We start from the raw sequence: 17124 nt of genomic DNA on the forward strand, positions 1-17124 counted from the left end.
ATAGCCCATGTCCATCTCCAAGATGTAAGCTATCTCTGTGCCAAATTTTATTAAAACCTGTTCAGCGGTTTAGACGTGAAAAGGTAACAGACAGACGGACAGAATTACATTCAAATTTATTATAATAGTATGTATTAATATGAATTTCTGCTATAAGAGGTACATGAGTTTGAGCTCTTTCTTGAATTGGTACGCAGGAAAAACTAATTGGGAACCACTGCTGTAAAGTCATTATTATTCAAGAACATTCTCATTAGTGAAAGGTTCAGAACATTGAGTTGTACATAAAAAAATGAGAGGAAAATTATCCAAATAAACACAATATAAAAATTTTAATATTTGATGCATGTTAAAATGTACAATATTTATTAATTTCACAAATTTTATGTTTTTAAAAAGTAATCTATAAGAACTTTAATTTTTGGCTAGGACAGTTTGCTTAATTGCTAAATTTATTCATTTTTTTGAGTTTAATTGGCTTAGGTTTGTATTAGTGAGAGTGCACTGTACTTAGAGAAAAGTAGAAATACATATTTTAATTTAAAGATACAGTAGCAACTATGGAAATTTTATCATTCAAATCCTATAAAAATGTCTTTTTAAATTAAAGAATCATTTTGCTTCAGACTTAAAAGAAATTGTAAAAATTGCATCAACCATAACAGCAAATATTTTTTGTTGGGTGACAGTCTACTGCAGAAATGTTTCTTACATATGTATTATGCATTGATATCCAGGAAAAGATCCATGTACTTTTGTAAGCAAAATGAAGAGTGACAGTTAACACCATGTGAAAAGTCCATCATTATTGCTTTGAATACTGAAGGGTTATCCACATGTGAATTAACATACAAAGTGCATTGTTATCAATCAACTATGGAGCATTTGTTACAAAGGAGATGTAAACTTGGAAATGTTGAAAAGAAAAGCTGGATCAAGAAGTAAGTGCATGAGTTCACTGTGCCAGGATAGCATGCTAAAGCATCTTGGCATGTAAGAATATACTGTTAGTTCTTCCAAACTGAAAGTAAAATGAAAAGACCAGACAGATGTAAAAAATAAGTGTATAAACTGTGCATCACCATCTGTGTCACATGAGTTTGAAAAGTCTTCTGCATGTAAGAAGCCATTACAGTTGAGTAAAATGCACAGTAACTTATCCAGGCCAGATAGCATCCAGTTTGGACCAATGACAAGGAATTCAGTTTTGTTTTGGAGTAAGTTCAAATTTAATCTGAACAGATCTGATGGCAAACCATATGATAGATGTAGAAAAGCAAAGCTCTATAATAGGGATTGACTGATGAAGAGTGTTAAATGGTATGGAATGCATAGCTAGTAAAGCTACATATTATAACTAGATCTGTAAATGTAGAGTGCTACAAAACCAACTTATCTGCCAAACAAGTCTAATAATCAAGGAACAATTTTGTGACAAATCCTGTATCTACCAGGACAACTCTGTATATCATACCACTGCACCAAGATTGTGAGAGTATAAGGTGTCTTTTTCTACAGTTTGTTAGCATAATTGTTGCTTAAACTGACAGTTGTTCAGATAAAAAAAATTACTAAAAGCAGCCCTGATCAGACACTAGCTATAACTAAGCAGCTTTTGCATATTTTAATATTTTCAATGGTAAATGACTTCTTATCCTCCTTGTCTTTCCTTAATAAATAAAAGTGTATTCTAATTTTACTTTTATGACCAAAATGGAATAAAAGAGTTTGGACCAAGTAACAAAGACACAGGATGGCTTAAATACACTAATAATTTCTTAAAATAATTAAGTTTATGTCAAAACAATATCAATATTATATTAGTGGAAAACAGTGTCATCATTAAAACAAAGTTACTTTATTTTCACTTGGTTCATTTAAATATATCTTGTGTTTAGGATCCTAGGTTCCTCAGTTAGTTTACAATATTTGTCTAAAAACACATTAGAATAAATAAATATTTGTGATTGGTAGATTATACTAGTATAATACAGTCCTAAAAGACAACAATTCAACTATAACACTGTTTACAATGAAAAGTTTAAATGAGATTGATTACTACATCACTCATAATAATCTCAGTAAACTAAATCCTTATTTTTTTAATATTTACTATCATTTACTTTCACACTTTCACAACTGCTAAATATTTTGTACTGCAAGTGACATTATGTAATTTATTCATTTTAAAACAAAAATTAACATAAAAGTTATTCTCTACAGATAAATTATTAATATATAAATTGAATTTTAAAACTGAAGTCTTATAATTTGTATCAAATTATCTGCTACAAAAAATTTAAAATTCCTTTATTAAATAATTTTTTTTATTTTGCTAAGTATAATAATAAGTATTATATGAACATTTCATTAATATAATTATTCATATTTAAAAAATAATTTTTTTTAACAAAGTAAAAATTTTATTACATTTAATAATCTATCAGTTATGAAAATCAAATACAAAAATTAATTTTATTTCTAGTAAGTATTTTGAAATTTCAATTTAAAAACCTTACCGATTAATAAAACCATATCCATTTTTCACATTAAACCATTTCACTGTCCCAAGGACTCTTGATGCTAAGAAAGAAGAAAACTCATTATTATATCAATTTATGAAAAACAGAATAGCTTATAAAAACCTTAGTTGTAATTTATTTAATATGTTCTAAATTACAATTCTTATTTATTTTTTAATAGTAAAATCTAAATATCTGCAGAAAAATATCTAAGTTGAATCAAGGATGCTACTAATATTGGAAAAAAAAGCACCATTTAATAAAAGATCATTATGCATTTGTTGGATTAATATTCAAAAATATATTGTTAGAATAAGAAGTCATTCATAAAAATTTCTCTACACCAAACATAGTAGAATCACAGTAGAATTATAATCATGGATGTTATCACCACTTGTTTAACACATTAACTGCCACTCAAACTAAATTTGATGTATCACCTAATAAACAGGCCATCTTTTTATGCTGTTGCCTAAGCATACAGTCAATAATGGACAATTGTTATCAATTATCAGTCTTAGCCAGTGCTTTAAATGATTAAAAAATATTAAAAAGATTAAACAAATGACAATTAAAAAATATTAAACAACACTAAAATAAAATTGTTAACCTGTAATTGAAGTAAGAAGTGTCATCTGATGTTAAAGATGATAGTGATGGTGGAAAGCAAGATATTAATAATAATTAAATCAAGTTATTCATTTTCAAATTGTTTTACCATTATTTTAATATATCAATCATTCCAGAATTGTTATGCTTAATGTTATCAGTACATGCTAACTATACAGTAATGTAGCTTGAGAATAAACCACCACGTTAAACAGTAATATATTCAGCACCTTAAATAGTAATATATTCAAACCAGTTTATTAAAGAACTACTGGCAATTGCCTATAATAAATTTTTAGAACATTAAACAACAACATTTTCCATTTATTACAAATTTTTAATAATTACATTGACCAATTATTAAGATGTTATAGATCAAGACACACAAAAACAAAGGACTTGTCTTAGTATTATTATATGGTCAAAACTTATACATATGGCATCTAAAGATTATAAATATAGCATATTTCCATACCAGGATTAGACATTCTATATCCTTAGTATTCAAGTACAACATGAGTTATCAGTAAAAGCAAGTCCCAAACTGATTACAGTAAGCAGATACTATATATCTGTACTAGAATCAATATCTACTTTAAACAAATTAATATTTTAATTGTTTTGATGATGAGGTAAAACTTATTATGATCCTTCTGATGACAAATGCTGTAAGTTATTTGTAAGTTTTTTATTGTTGCACTCTGATATAACAATTATTTCCTTCATTTTCAGATTATCTAGATTGATTATAATACTGAAAATATGCAATCCATAAAGTGGGGTAGTAAGTAATACTAAAGTTGGTAGCAAACTAAGCAACTTGGTCACTGACAATATGATGTCAGACCACCACATGTTTTCAATACGTTGCTAGTTGTGGAAAGCTTCATTTCTAGAGACATGTGCAAATTAACTTTGTGATGTTATTTAACCAATTAGAATCCATAAGTCTCACTTTAGCTGAACAACACACAGCTAGGCTCCAAATTGTTGGCAAATGTGGAAGAAGCATTAGAATCTAGTTTATGATGAATTTATTAGCTACAGTTGCAACTGTTTAGGCAGTTGAAGATAAATCTGTGCGTGGATGAACAGGATTGAATTGAAAATGGATTCAGCACCAAGAGGAGTGAGATAGTATAAATACTTTAACAGAAGAACTTTCTCTTGAATACATCTATCAGAAAATTTATCATGTAAAGTCCATTTTTCTCAACCATAAACAGCTTCAGCCATGTTTTTTGTTTATTTTGTGTGTTTGAACAAGATTATCCCAAAATTCTTTGCAATACAGTAGAGCGTCGTTTATCCGAAAGAATTCCAGTCGGCAAATTTAAATTTTCGCTAGCGCTGTGGCACTGCAATCTTTGGCTCTATCTTGGGCTACTCCAATATTTTTTTTTTTTGTTGGTGTGTGTGTTTTAGCTGGCAGCACTAGCACTTTTGTGTGGTGTTTTTCTGAGGACTTGTGTGTGGTGCTGAATCGAACGTTTTTGATACTAGATCAACTATTAAAGTATATTTTTTTGGTTTTTATATTTTTCAATATATTTTTTTTGTTTATACAAAATAAAGAAATAATTTTTAACGATACAATAGCCACGATTATTATTTTAAAAAGTTTATGTTAGGCTTAACATCGACGAAAATTCAATGCCAAGTGACACGCAACGGAGAAAAATTTCAACATGGAATAGGTTACTATATTTTTTCGTACGTAATCGGTTATCCAAAAAATAAGTTATCCGAACAACTGCAGTCTCCAATTGTTTCGGATAAACGACGCTCTACTGTAAATTCATCTACACATACCTGTCATTCCTTGGTTGATCCAGAAACCTAACTAGACAGCTCTTTTGTAATTAGCCATACCTTCTTTTATGTAGTGCTTACAGTTTCCAATGACTACATGTATCCTACTTAGAACCTAGTGCAGGGGTGGTGAGCTTATGGAATACGTCTCAAAGGGGAATGTTGGAGAAATCACCAGGCAAATAACCTATTTCACAATTTTTGGTTTCTAACCTATATTTTTCAATCATCCTTATGGTTTATCACCCAATCATCCTTTTTTCAATCAGCTTCTTTGCATTTAAATAAATACACTTTATTTAGAGTAAACAGTTATTTGAAGTCTAGAACTTTGGCAAGCATAAACATTTTTAAAGATAAGTATGTTTACTATATAAGACTCAAAAGCATTCACCATCCCTGATTTAGGAGATATCACCAACTGGGTCTTGCTGAAATCATCTAGTTTACTCCAGTCCCGAGAATGAAAAACTACACACTCTTATTGTATCAATTAGCTAACCTGTAATCTGAAAAGAAAATCTTTATTTCTTATCTAACTTCTTCAGGGAATTAATAACATGGCAGTAAGAACAAAATCTATAAGCAGCACTGAGAAAAGATCACAAACTTTTAGAAGAAGAAATATTTATAGGGATACTTATAATTCTGAGTGATTAAAACAATGAAATATTAAAGGATAAATAAAAAAAACCTACGAAATCACTATAAATTCTACAACTGTATTAATGCTTGTTTAAATAACTGGGTTTAATGTGACAAGAAATAATGTTCAAATACTTAAGTATAAAATATTTTCTTATTTTCAAATGGAAAAAAATCTTTTTCACTAAAATGACAATTATTTTGATGTTCAAGTCCACCCAATAAATCTAATTTATAAATATGTACTTTATGACAAAAACTTACCTTTAGGAACTCACTGAACAATACATTTTTAATAAACATATTTACACAAATAAAAATAGAGTAAACAAACTTCTGATTAATAAGGGAGTGAAGGATGTACAAGTTTAGGAAGTCAAGGTTACTGGGGTGGATTCTCTAATGACATGAAAAATGAGAATGCGGATATATAGTACAGTAAATTATTATAATCAGCTTTATACAGTTTTACTGAGCTGAGATTATATTGCTAAATTTATTAATATAGGAAATGAGTTCAAAAATTTAATGACAGTACAATATAAAGCAATTTAGTCTTTAGTTATTTATCAACTACAGTAATATAAATGTATTGCAAAGACTTCTGGATGTTGAAAACACTAATTGTAAATTTTCTATTGTCAAGAAATTTTAAATTATTGTTTTGAAAAAACTGTCCAAGTTAGCAGTAGTTTATTATTGAAAAAAACCATTTATTGATATTTACAGTAATCATTCAAAACATTCCTTTTAGTCTTACATACTTTGAATTAAAGAACAGTGTAATAATATTTTTGTAACATTTTGTACATATATAAAGCAGTGATCTTCATATTTAATTTATAAACTTATGATTTATATATAATTTTGTACGAGGTCTGTTCAAAAAATAACAACTTTTTTAATTTTTCAAGTTAGATTATTGGTCCTTGTCCCCTTCAAAGTACTACCTCCTATTCACACACTTATCTCAGCGGTATTTCCACTTTGCAAAGCAGTCCCAGCAAGCTTGTTTCAGACTGTCCCTTCAATGCTTGTAACAAATTTGCTTTAATGTTATCAATTGTGTCAAAACAGCATCCTTTTAGCACTGTTTTTAATTTTGGAAACAAGAAAAAATTGCAAGGAGCCAGGTCTGGTGAGTAGGAGGGAGAACAGTCATTTGATTTTTGGCACAAACCTGGCAAATTGACAAGGCTGAGTGAGTAGGCACGTTATCATGGTGAAAGAACCATGAGTTGTCTTGGTTCACTGTTTGACCTTGAGGCAAAAATTCAAAGTGCACAACTCTATTGAAGTAGAAAAAAAAAGGTATCTATCACCTTGCCATTGGATCGAGAGAGACTGTCGTCCTTTTTTTGGGTGTGGAGAGTCCTTGCCAATCCACTGTGATGATTGAACTTTTGTCTCAATGTTGTAGCCATAAAACGCTTGTCACTCATTATGGTCCTTTGCATGAATGTTTTGTTATCGTTGGCTTCTTGAAGGAGTTCCAGGCAAATGTCTACTCAATTTTCCTTCTTCAGTTCAGTCATCAAACAAGAAACAAATTTTGCTGCAACTTGATGTGTGTTCAAATTTTCTGTTAAAATGTCATGGCACAACCCTATTGAGATCCCAACATCTGCAAGTTCTCCAACAATCAGATAACTATTTGCATGTACCAGATCCTTGATTTTCTAAACATGAGTGTCATCAGTTGAGGTCAAAGGCTTTTCTGGTCAAGGGTCGTCATCAACTAATTGACAACCACTTTTGAAATGTGTAACCAATTGTAACACTACAAACAACCTAAAGTATCACCTCCATAAGCTTGACTCAAAAGATGAAATGTTTCCGTAAAAGTTTCCCCCCGTTTCACACAAAAATTTACGTTGCATCATTGCTCCCATAAATCGCACAGTTCAAAAATTGCCACAAACAGTGAAACACTTTTCACTCAAAAACAATGTGGGAACAAAACAAGATAAAAATTTGAAGAAGGCAACTTACTCGGTAGGTTATCATGAATGTAGTGTTATCAACTTTATGATACTAGGATACTCCATTTGTGCCCAATTCAAAAAGTTCAGTTATTCTTTTGAACAGACCCCACATGAACATGTAATTACTCTACAGAATAGAACATAAGTTTAATTGTTTTTAATTTTAGGAGTAATTTGAAACATTTTAATGTAAGTTTGAGTAGATATAATTTTTATCACACTTTGTTTATGTAGTTACTTATCATAATCATGTCAGAGGTATTTCTATTATATACAATGTATAAATAGCTTTCAAACTTAAAAAATGCACAGAAGAGAATAATCTGAGACCAATAGATATTCAATACATTTATTCAATTAACCCACTATTACACAAGGGTAAGCATTGCATTCACCTTTTGTTTTTAAACACTGACTCTGGCTTCTTGGAAGTTTTGTGGCCAAACTCTCGTCTACTTTTCTACCAGAGTATATCCAGCAAAATACCAGAATTAAAAATAATAGTCATCATCACTAATGCTTTCAAGTGCTGCCTTTGTTTCAGTTGTGTTGGATAAGTTAGCATGGTGCTTACTTGCAAGTAATCAAATATCTTTTTTTTTGCACTTGAAGTTGTACAATTCTAATCACAAAGTGATATTGTATATATGTACTAACATAAAATTTAGGCTCCTCTCTCGCAGATAACAAGAGTGAGGATCTCTGTATGAAAATCCTGGAAGTGTTGAGAAAGAAACCAGATCTTCCAAAGGCAACATCAGTATCAAGAGGAAAATTGCAAATTACCCAAAACAGAATAGGGAAAAGCATCCAAGAGTTGCATGTATCTGCAGATCAGTGCAATAGGCTACCACATAACAATCTGCAAACAATACAATTTTAAAAATCCAGAATGAACAGATTCAGAACTTGAATAGAAATTATAATTAAGTTTAACAATATTTTCAGATACAATATTTCTGTTTTATTGATCTGATCAGATAAAGTTTTTGTTTCTATATCAAAATTCCTTTTAATGTATTCTAACTGAAGTAAAGCAAAAAACATTAAAATATGTATTATTCACAACAAAACTTCCTGATCTTATAAAATTTCTCAAGACAAATTATTAAGAATACAAAAATATGTAGGGTGAACACAATGCTCTCTCGAGTAATGGCATTACAAATTTAACCACGAGAAGCACTGGGTTAACAGATTTCCTGAAAGTAAAGGTTTTCAAATAAATCTGAAGCTTTGAGTAGAAAATAATTGTTAAATAAAAATTTTTGAAACAATAATTTCTTTGTTAATGCAAGAATATTATCACATTAAGATTGTATAGCTGATCACTAGACAACAGATTTTAGGCAAATGTCTATTTTTTCCCTTAGCATATACATGGTCAAGATTTTGTACAGTATTTACACTTTTCATGAACATTTAGACTGAAATAATGGTACTTTATAATGCCCAAAAATGCCTAATTTGACGTTACTGCCTATTTTTGCCTAAAACAAAGTTTAGTCTGTTTTCATATTTTTAAAAAGTTTTTAATTTTTTGTTTTATTTTCTGCAAAGGTTTACTTTGATTCTTAAAATACTGTACTGCTTGCATTCCAAGGCTGTTAAAATCTTACAAATTCTCCCTCCATCATACCCTCCGAAAACAGCAATTAGCTACACCTAATCTTTTGTCACTAAGTCATAAAATCCCAACTTCTGCCAGAATAACAGCCTGACAGTCTACTGCAGATCAGTTTTAATTTTGTATTTGAAGTATTCACTTGTGGATAAAATTGTAGTAAAAATGCCAAAAGTTAAAACAACTAAAGTTCCATTAATTCGACAATGGCTTCAAGAAATCCCACATTACATGTTAATATATATAAAATATATAGTAGTTTAAAAACAATCAATAACAACAAATAGTAAAATTTAATATTTTTTGTAGTGTTTAGTGAAAAATATGTAATGTCCACCTCATGCAACATGCACAAGGTGCTCTGCATAAATCAAACGTTGAACGAANCCAGTGAAAAATATGTAATGTCCATCTCATGCAACATGCACAAGGTGCTCTGCATAAATCAAACGTTGAACGAAAATATAAAATGAAACAGACTTCAGAGACTTCAAAGAAAAATGAGTTTAGTGCTGATTTGTGCTATGCTATTATAGCAGTAAATATTCCACTTAAAACTTTGGAGAACACTCATTTCAGAAATTTTTTGGAAAAGTATTGCCACCAGAAAATTGCTTCAGAGTTGTCACTTCAAAAGAATTATGTGCAACCTGCGTATGAAGATGTCATTTCCAGGATAAGAGACTATCTTAAGGACTCTTACTTGTGGTACTCTGTTGATGAAACAACGGACAGTCTTGGACGCAACATTGCCAACTTGATTGTTAGAAAGCTTGATCCCAATGGACCCTCCAAAGCTCACCTGATCTACACGAAACAGTTGACTAAAACTAACCATGAAACAATGGTTCATTTTGTGAACAATGGACTAAAGATAATTAATCCTCATGAAGACAAGCCATGTATGTAGCCTTAATAGCCGTAATAGATACTGCTTCGTACATGACTTGTGCCATGAAAACACTTAAGATTTTTTTTCCCTGCTCTTGTCCATATGACATGATTGGCCCATGGTCTCAAATGAGTAGCAGAGCAAATCAGAGTAGAATATGAGAACATGAATAAACTCATTTCCTCTGTCAAGAAAGTGTTCATTAAAGCCCGTAAAGTGTGCAAGTTTTTCGGCACATGTTCCCAGATGTTGCTCTTCCTCCAGAATCTGTTCTCACTCGGGGAACTTGACTGAAGGCTGTTAACTACTACAGTGAACATTTCTCTGATATCAAGAAACTTCTGGTCACTTCAGTGGATGATGCAGTTTGTGTAACTAAAGCCAAGAAAATTTTTAACAACATTTATGTTCAGAACTCATTTCACATTCATTGCAGATATTATTACTGCTCTTGAAAGAAATAGGAAACCTATATGTAAACAAATTGATCTCCTCAACAGAGCAAAGCAGAAACTTTGTGATGCACCAGGCACTGCCGCAGAAAAAGTGAGGAAAAAGTTGGATGCAGTGCTTCAAAAGAATACTGGATTAAAGTCCTTGTTTGTTGTGGCTGATATTTTGGCAGGAAAGAAGAGCAAAACCAAAAGTGAATTCCTAGTTCATCATCTTCCATGGTTGAAATACTGTCTGTTATCGTCAGTAGATGTGGAATGCTCTTTCTCTGCATTTAAATTAATTCTCAATAACAAACATTGCAACTTTTCTATTGAAAATTTGGAAAAAAGTGCTTGTAATATATTGTGAAGCAAACTATGGGAAACAGTTAATAAAAAATAAAAAGATAATTGTTTGTCTACTTTTGTGTTTCATCATTCTGAATATGTGCATTTTTTGTTTGGAATACATATGTTAAATAAATTCATCGTCCTGATAAGTACATTAATTGTTCATTGTGCAAATTTTGACCACCTATTTTTTGTTTATAAAGCCTAAACGAGGCAATTTAAGAGCCTATTTTAAGCTCCTAAAACTCCACTGTCTACTGATCACACATTACAGAAGTACCTGTCCAACAACAGGTTGTCCAGTACAGATTAAAATTGCAAAGTGATATTCCATCCCATATTATCTATGATCAATTTAGGAAAAAATCAGATTCCCATAGGTATATGTCAACGTTTTACTAGCTACATGGCAACCCTTATTTCTCATTCTCAAAATCATACTGTAACATCAATATTAAGTTACATTTCATTAACATTATCAAAATCATACACAGATTTAATAAAACATTATATCTCTAATTTTGTTTCAATGAACCAATGAAAACTTTATGAGAGAATGCATTTTTTTTTGTCTCTCTCAAAGCTCATATTAATAAGTAGGAGTAGACAGTCTCTGACTTTGAAATATGATCTGTTCCTAAAATTAAAGTTCCACTACTTAAACGACTCTGGAGCACATTCTAAGGCCCCAAATGGAAAGAAATTTGAACAACAGGTACTTCAAATGATAAACTCTTAATTGAAAAAAAAATTACAAAAACTGCTAACAGACGGCACTGTAACAATAGCTTTTTTCATATTGACTACTCAGCTCTATAAAAAGGAAAGCATTAAATGCTTACCACCACTTTATGTAAATGTTTCAGGAAAAAGTGCTGTTAAATAAAGTTGTTCTATCTGAACAATAACAATGCAGATGCAGCAGCTGTTAGACAATTTCAGCATCAAAAGCATATTACATGTAGATCAACATTTGTTTAGTTACAGTCCACAAAATTATTGCTAAATTTAAAGCAGCAGGACATCTTGGAGTTCTATCAAGTAAAAGTTGAAAACAAGTAAATTCTTTTCACACTGAAGATGTGGCTATTGCTCTCATGAATTTATCAAATCAATCTTCATGTAGTAGTGTAAGTGTAGAAGCTGTTGCCTGAACATGCCATATGTCACTAAGGTTAGTGATACATCAGATGTTGTGGTACTATCCATACCAGATACTCTACAGCAGCTACAGTACAGTGATACAGAAATTCACATAACTTTGCATTTCAGTTCCTGGAGTAAATGACAGTTGATATCACTTGGCCATAGAACATTCTTTGGAGTGATGAAGTCCGCATCTATTTAGATGGGAAGTCAATATTCACAACTTTCACATTTGGATATGATAAACCCTCAAAAGTTATTCAAAAGATCTGATTGTATTCTTCAAAGGTAACTGTTTGGTATGAATTTACAACTAATTTCAGCACTGGACCATATATTTTTTTGAAAAGTTACCTCCAACTGGGCTCCACACTTTTTTTGTAATTGGACAGCAGTATTATGACATGTTGAATTCATGAAACCCAAGCTTCAACAATGCAGATATCTTCAGGAAATTCATCCATATCATCCATTCTGTTCAAAATTTGTTAAGGCAGCAATTTAAAAATGAAGAGGTTATCAGCAGCTGTTTCAAGACAACTTGGCCTCACCGATCACCTGATTTGACTTCTAGCTGTGGAGTTTTTTGAAGAACCAGGTGAAGCGTGAAAGATGTTAGTGTCACAGATGGACAGCATTAGACCTACCAATGTTCTAGTAATTCCAGTAGACACTATTTTTTGGTAGAAAAAGCCATTTTTCAAATGGAAAAACAACACATTGATGACAATGGAGGATATACTGAACATTTTTAACACTGCTCAAGTGATTTGTGCTACAAGGACATGACATCTATTTGCAATTTTTGTACTTTTTTCAATAAATGGCAAACTTATCATTTGAAGTACCTGCTGTTCAAAATTTATTTCCATTTGGAACCTTAGAACATGCTGTAGAACCCTCTAAGCAAATGATTTGAGTATTAGTATGTTCTAATATCAGTTCATTAGATTTATGAGAATTTAACAGATCTGAAGACAGCTACAGATTTCAAAAATGTTAACCTGATATAAAATCTCTAACTTCTTATAAAGTGTAAAATATTATTTTTTAGTTAGAAGATAAATTACAGTAAAACCTCAATAATTGCACTCGCTTTATGAGGACAAGAAAAAGCATTTCCCCATCCTTGTGAAGCAAATTTTCATGATAAAATTCTCAATAATTGCATCACCTTGCTATTTGCATGCTAGATGACAGTCCTTGCAAGAAAAATTACTCAATATTTGCAAGCCCACCAGATGACAGTTACACAGGAAATATTATTCACTACTTTATATTGCTAAGCTGCAAAATTGAAAGTATTCCCATCTGCTGTAAGCAAATATTTTTTTACACAAGATATAAATATCTGTTTCAAAACAAAATCAAATGGTAATTTGCTGTAAAGCAAATTTAAGTGAATTATGTACATATAGACATTTTCACTACGCTTTCAATGTTTGTTAGCTTGCATACTTTTTCTCTCATTTCTCCCCCTTATAAGAGGACTTCCCCAGTACAGAAAAGGATATGACCATTGATGAAAAAGTAATTAGGTCTGAAAAGATTTGATAAAGTTAAAAACAAAAACATTGTTGTGCAATACTATACTATAACTTGACCATACTATAGTTTTATGAATTTCTACAAAAGGAACAAATTGCTAAATAGTTACATATTGTTCTATATCTTGTTGAAAAGCATGTGAAAAATGTGGTTATCCTCAGCTAGATAAAGATTTATACAACTAGTTTCAGAATGTACATAGATTAAATCTTCCTGTTCCTAAAATATTGCTGTGGGCTATAGAAATAGCTAAAGCAAAAAGGGATAGATGATTTCAAGGCTTCAAATGGGTGATTGTTGTTAAATCTTGTTTTGAAATTACTCAAATACCTAAATGAATAGGAAGCTTTAGTAGATGTTAAAGGATAAGTGATTTGAATGGAAAGTATCATTGAAAGACACCACAGATGACTATCAACCATGGTATTTACAATGTTGATGAGAATGTTCTAATTTTTAAATCTTCTGCCATCTCAAACACTAGCAGTAAAAGGAAGAACTTACCACAGAGGGAAAAGAAGAATGATGGTATGCTCTAACATGAAAAGTTTCAACAAGAGTCTTCTCTTGGTAATAGATTGTTAAAGGATCTTGTTTTTTCAAATTTATCATCTTTCTCCATTATGCTTGAACAAACACACTGTAAATATACTTGATATTCTACTTCAACATCTTATAAGAGAATTTAAAACAGTATAAGAATGTAGAAAAGTGGACAGCCTTTGGGCTTATAATATAATCAAGACAGCTTGGGATCTATATAGGCTGAATGTCATGATGTAAAATATTTGATTACTTTGCCAATACAAAGGTTTGCATTAGCTTCAAAGATAACCAGAACCAGCTAGCAAAGCTGAAAATGTATCTGGCACTGATGACAATGAGAAAATCAATGATATTGTCAGACATACAACAAAAAGACTATTTCTATATTTAAAAAATTATCAAATTTAGCCACTTCCTCCAAGCAGTAGTGAAAATATCCATTATATTCTAGCAGAATTTTCCTTTTGTAACAGAATTTATACAAAAGGAATTAACAGTATAATGAAATAAAAATTTATAAAAGTCAAATGACATCATTAAATGATCAAAAATTTATTTCTGATCATTTAATGATGTCATGACTTTTTTTGGTACAAGTACCTTCTTAGATCAAAGAATACCAAGGCATGACAGAAGTATTCAGTTAGTCTATTTATGTCCATGATCTGTAGCATTGAGTAAAGATATGAGTAAGTTATGCTTCATAGGTAGGATGGAAACCTGTTGGACTTGCTCATTGTTGTTTAGTAGCATACACAACACAAACTTCATCTGTTGCTTTAGATGGTATACTCTGATTATTTAAAGAGAATAAGATAAAACAATAGAATAAAGATGTATAGTATGCTTATTTCTTCTCTTTCTTACATTAATAAATGCACATCCCAAAAAATTTTGGTCCCTTGCATGTGAAATTATCAAGATTTTACTGTATTTACAATTAATTCTACCATTGAACTGTTTGAATCATCTTAAGAATTAGATAAGGAAGCAGTTTCTTAATGAAATGTGAATGTGGAATGTGAAGAATTCTATATAAAGGAACATTTTGTAACTGCAAATGTGACACATAACTGTGTACATCTTCATTCAATTTAAGAAGGTAAAGTCATATCCAGCCATTTTTATTTGTATTTGAAGAAATTATCATTATCAGCCTAGAATTTTAACTATCTTATAAAATTTCAATAACTTAGCTACACTATTGTTTAAAAATATCTTTCTTTGTTTTCATTATGGTATTTGAAAATTACAAAACATAAAACAGTTATAATTACTGCTTCAGTTTTATCAAAGTATGTAAAAAAATATTTATTGTAAACTGATTAGAAATTATTATTTGTGATATCATCTGCTGTGATGAAGGTAAGTAGAATTCATAGGCAGAAATTATACAAAGAAATAGTTATTAGCAAGCGCCAAATCTGACAGAGGGCGCTGTTTTTGAGCCAAAATGGCTGCCGAAACAGGTAAGGAACCGACCACGTGTTTGTTCAGTGCCTGAGCCGATTCAGTTTCTATCGGTGACAACTAATGTGAGGACCAAATGGAGAACAAATCATTGAATTTATGTCAAAAACTAGACTATATCGGTGACAGGAAACATTGTCTTGTAGAAGGTGAAGCCGTTTTGGATGCTGGACACATTGTATTTTGTGGATTAAACACCAAAGTTCATGTTGTTGCTTTAGTGTTGCAATCTGATATTGGCATTTTAATACATCTCAATTACAGGGAGAATGCACGTGCAAAGCGGGGTTGTCTAGTTTTTGTAAACATGTAATAGCATGTTTATTACACGTTAACAGGTGAGAAGTATTTAAATATTTTAAGCAGTATACACCATGTTCCAATATAAAAACAAAGTTTTATTTATCATAATAGTTAAAATTAGTGCCAATCTGAAGGCTATCCTACTGAGTCATTCAGCACTTATACAACATAGGCCAGTCAAAAATTTGTAGCACACATTACACATTATGTTTTGTGTGTGTGTGTGTGTGTGTGTGTGTGTGTACTGTACGTCTCATATCCAAAACGGCTTCACCTTCTACAAGACAACGTTTCCTGTCGCCGATATAGTCTAGAATCTGACATAAATTCAATGATTTGTTCTCCATTTGATCCTTGCAGTAGTCGTCACCGATAGAAATTGAATTGGATCAGGCAGTTCCTTACCTGCCAACAATATAGTAAATATTTGATCATCAATTATTCAACAACAAATTCAAAAAACAGACAAAATTATTATATCAGTAAGATTATCTTCACTAATCTAGAAGACATCTGATTAATTTCAGCTTAAGCTCTTATAATTTCAGAAATATTTGTAACTGAAAATATTAAAGTTTAGCAAAGACTATGCCAATGTTATAACTTAAAAAATCTATACAGTAGATATATAAGCCAGAATCACTTTTTTGTACACATTTTGAATCAAAGTTTTTGCTGTAAATGTTAATTATTAATATATATTGAAACAATACAGTACTTTTATACAGCATGTATTTTAAAAATTCTTATTTCAACATAAAAGCCAAAATCAAAAAATGTGTACAGTCGACCCCCCTATAAGATATAGATACGTTCCAATTTATTAGGAATCCGATTTCTTACAAGTCGTTCCAATCACAGCCCGACACGTGTGAAGTTTACGGAGTACGGCTGATTGAAAGGTTTTCTTCCATAAAATTAATCGATTCTACACTAATCCGACTCAACATTTCCAAAATATGTATATTTTTTTCGTAGTTTTATAGGAATCGTAATTATAGGGACCGTAATTATAGGGGGGGGTCGACTGTACATATTACCAATAATTTTGAAACATTTTTAAAAAGGTAAAGATAAAAATTTGTTTTTACAACTATTAAAAATCAAACATTACTNAAATAAAACTACAAATATTTTTAGTAGTACAAGAAAATAATTGTGATAACATATCCTGGCAATAATTCTTATTTTAATCTGTATTACTTTACATTTGCTATCTAATAGAAAATGTCCTTGA

General features: G+C 30.8%; 1 protein-coding gene across 1 annotated transcript in view; it reads right to left on the reverse strand.

Annotated features, from left to right (window-relative positions):
• LOC111622724 overlaps positions 1–17124 on the reverse strand; it is a 35320-nt gene that overhangs the window by 13478 nt on the left and 4718 nt on the right. The window contains exon 2 of the mRNA XM_023365142.1: positions 2520–2583. Coding sequence (XP_023220910.1) covers positions 2520–2583 — 64 coding nt within the window. The remainder of the gene's footprint in view (positions 1–2519; positions 2584–17124) is intronic.

Source organism: Centruroides sculpturatus, unplaced genomic scaffold (genome assembly GCF_000671375.1).
Source record: "Centruroides sculpturatus isolate CEXI.00-Female unplaced genomic scaffold, Cexi_2.0 scaffold307, whole genome shotgun sequence".
Taxonomy (NCBI): Eukaryota; Metazoa; Arthropoda; class Arachnida; order Scorpiones; family Buthidae; genus Centruroides; species Centruroides sculpturatus.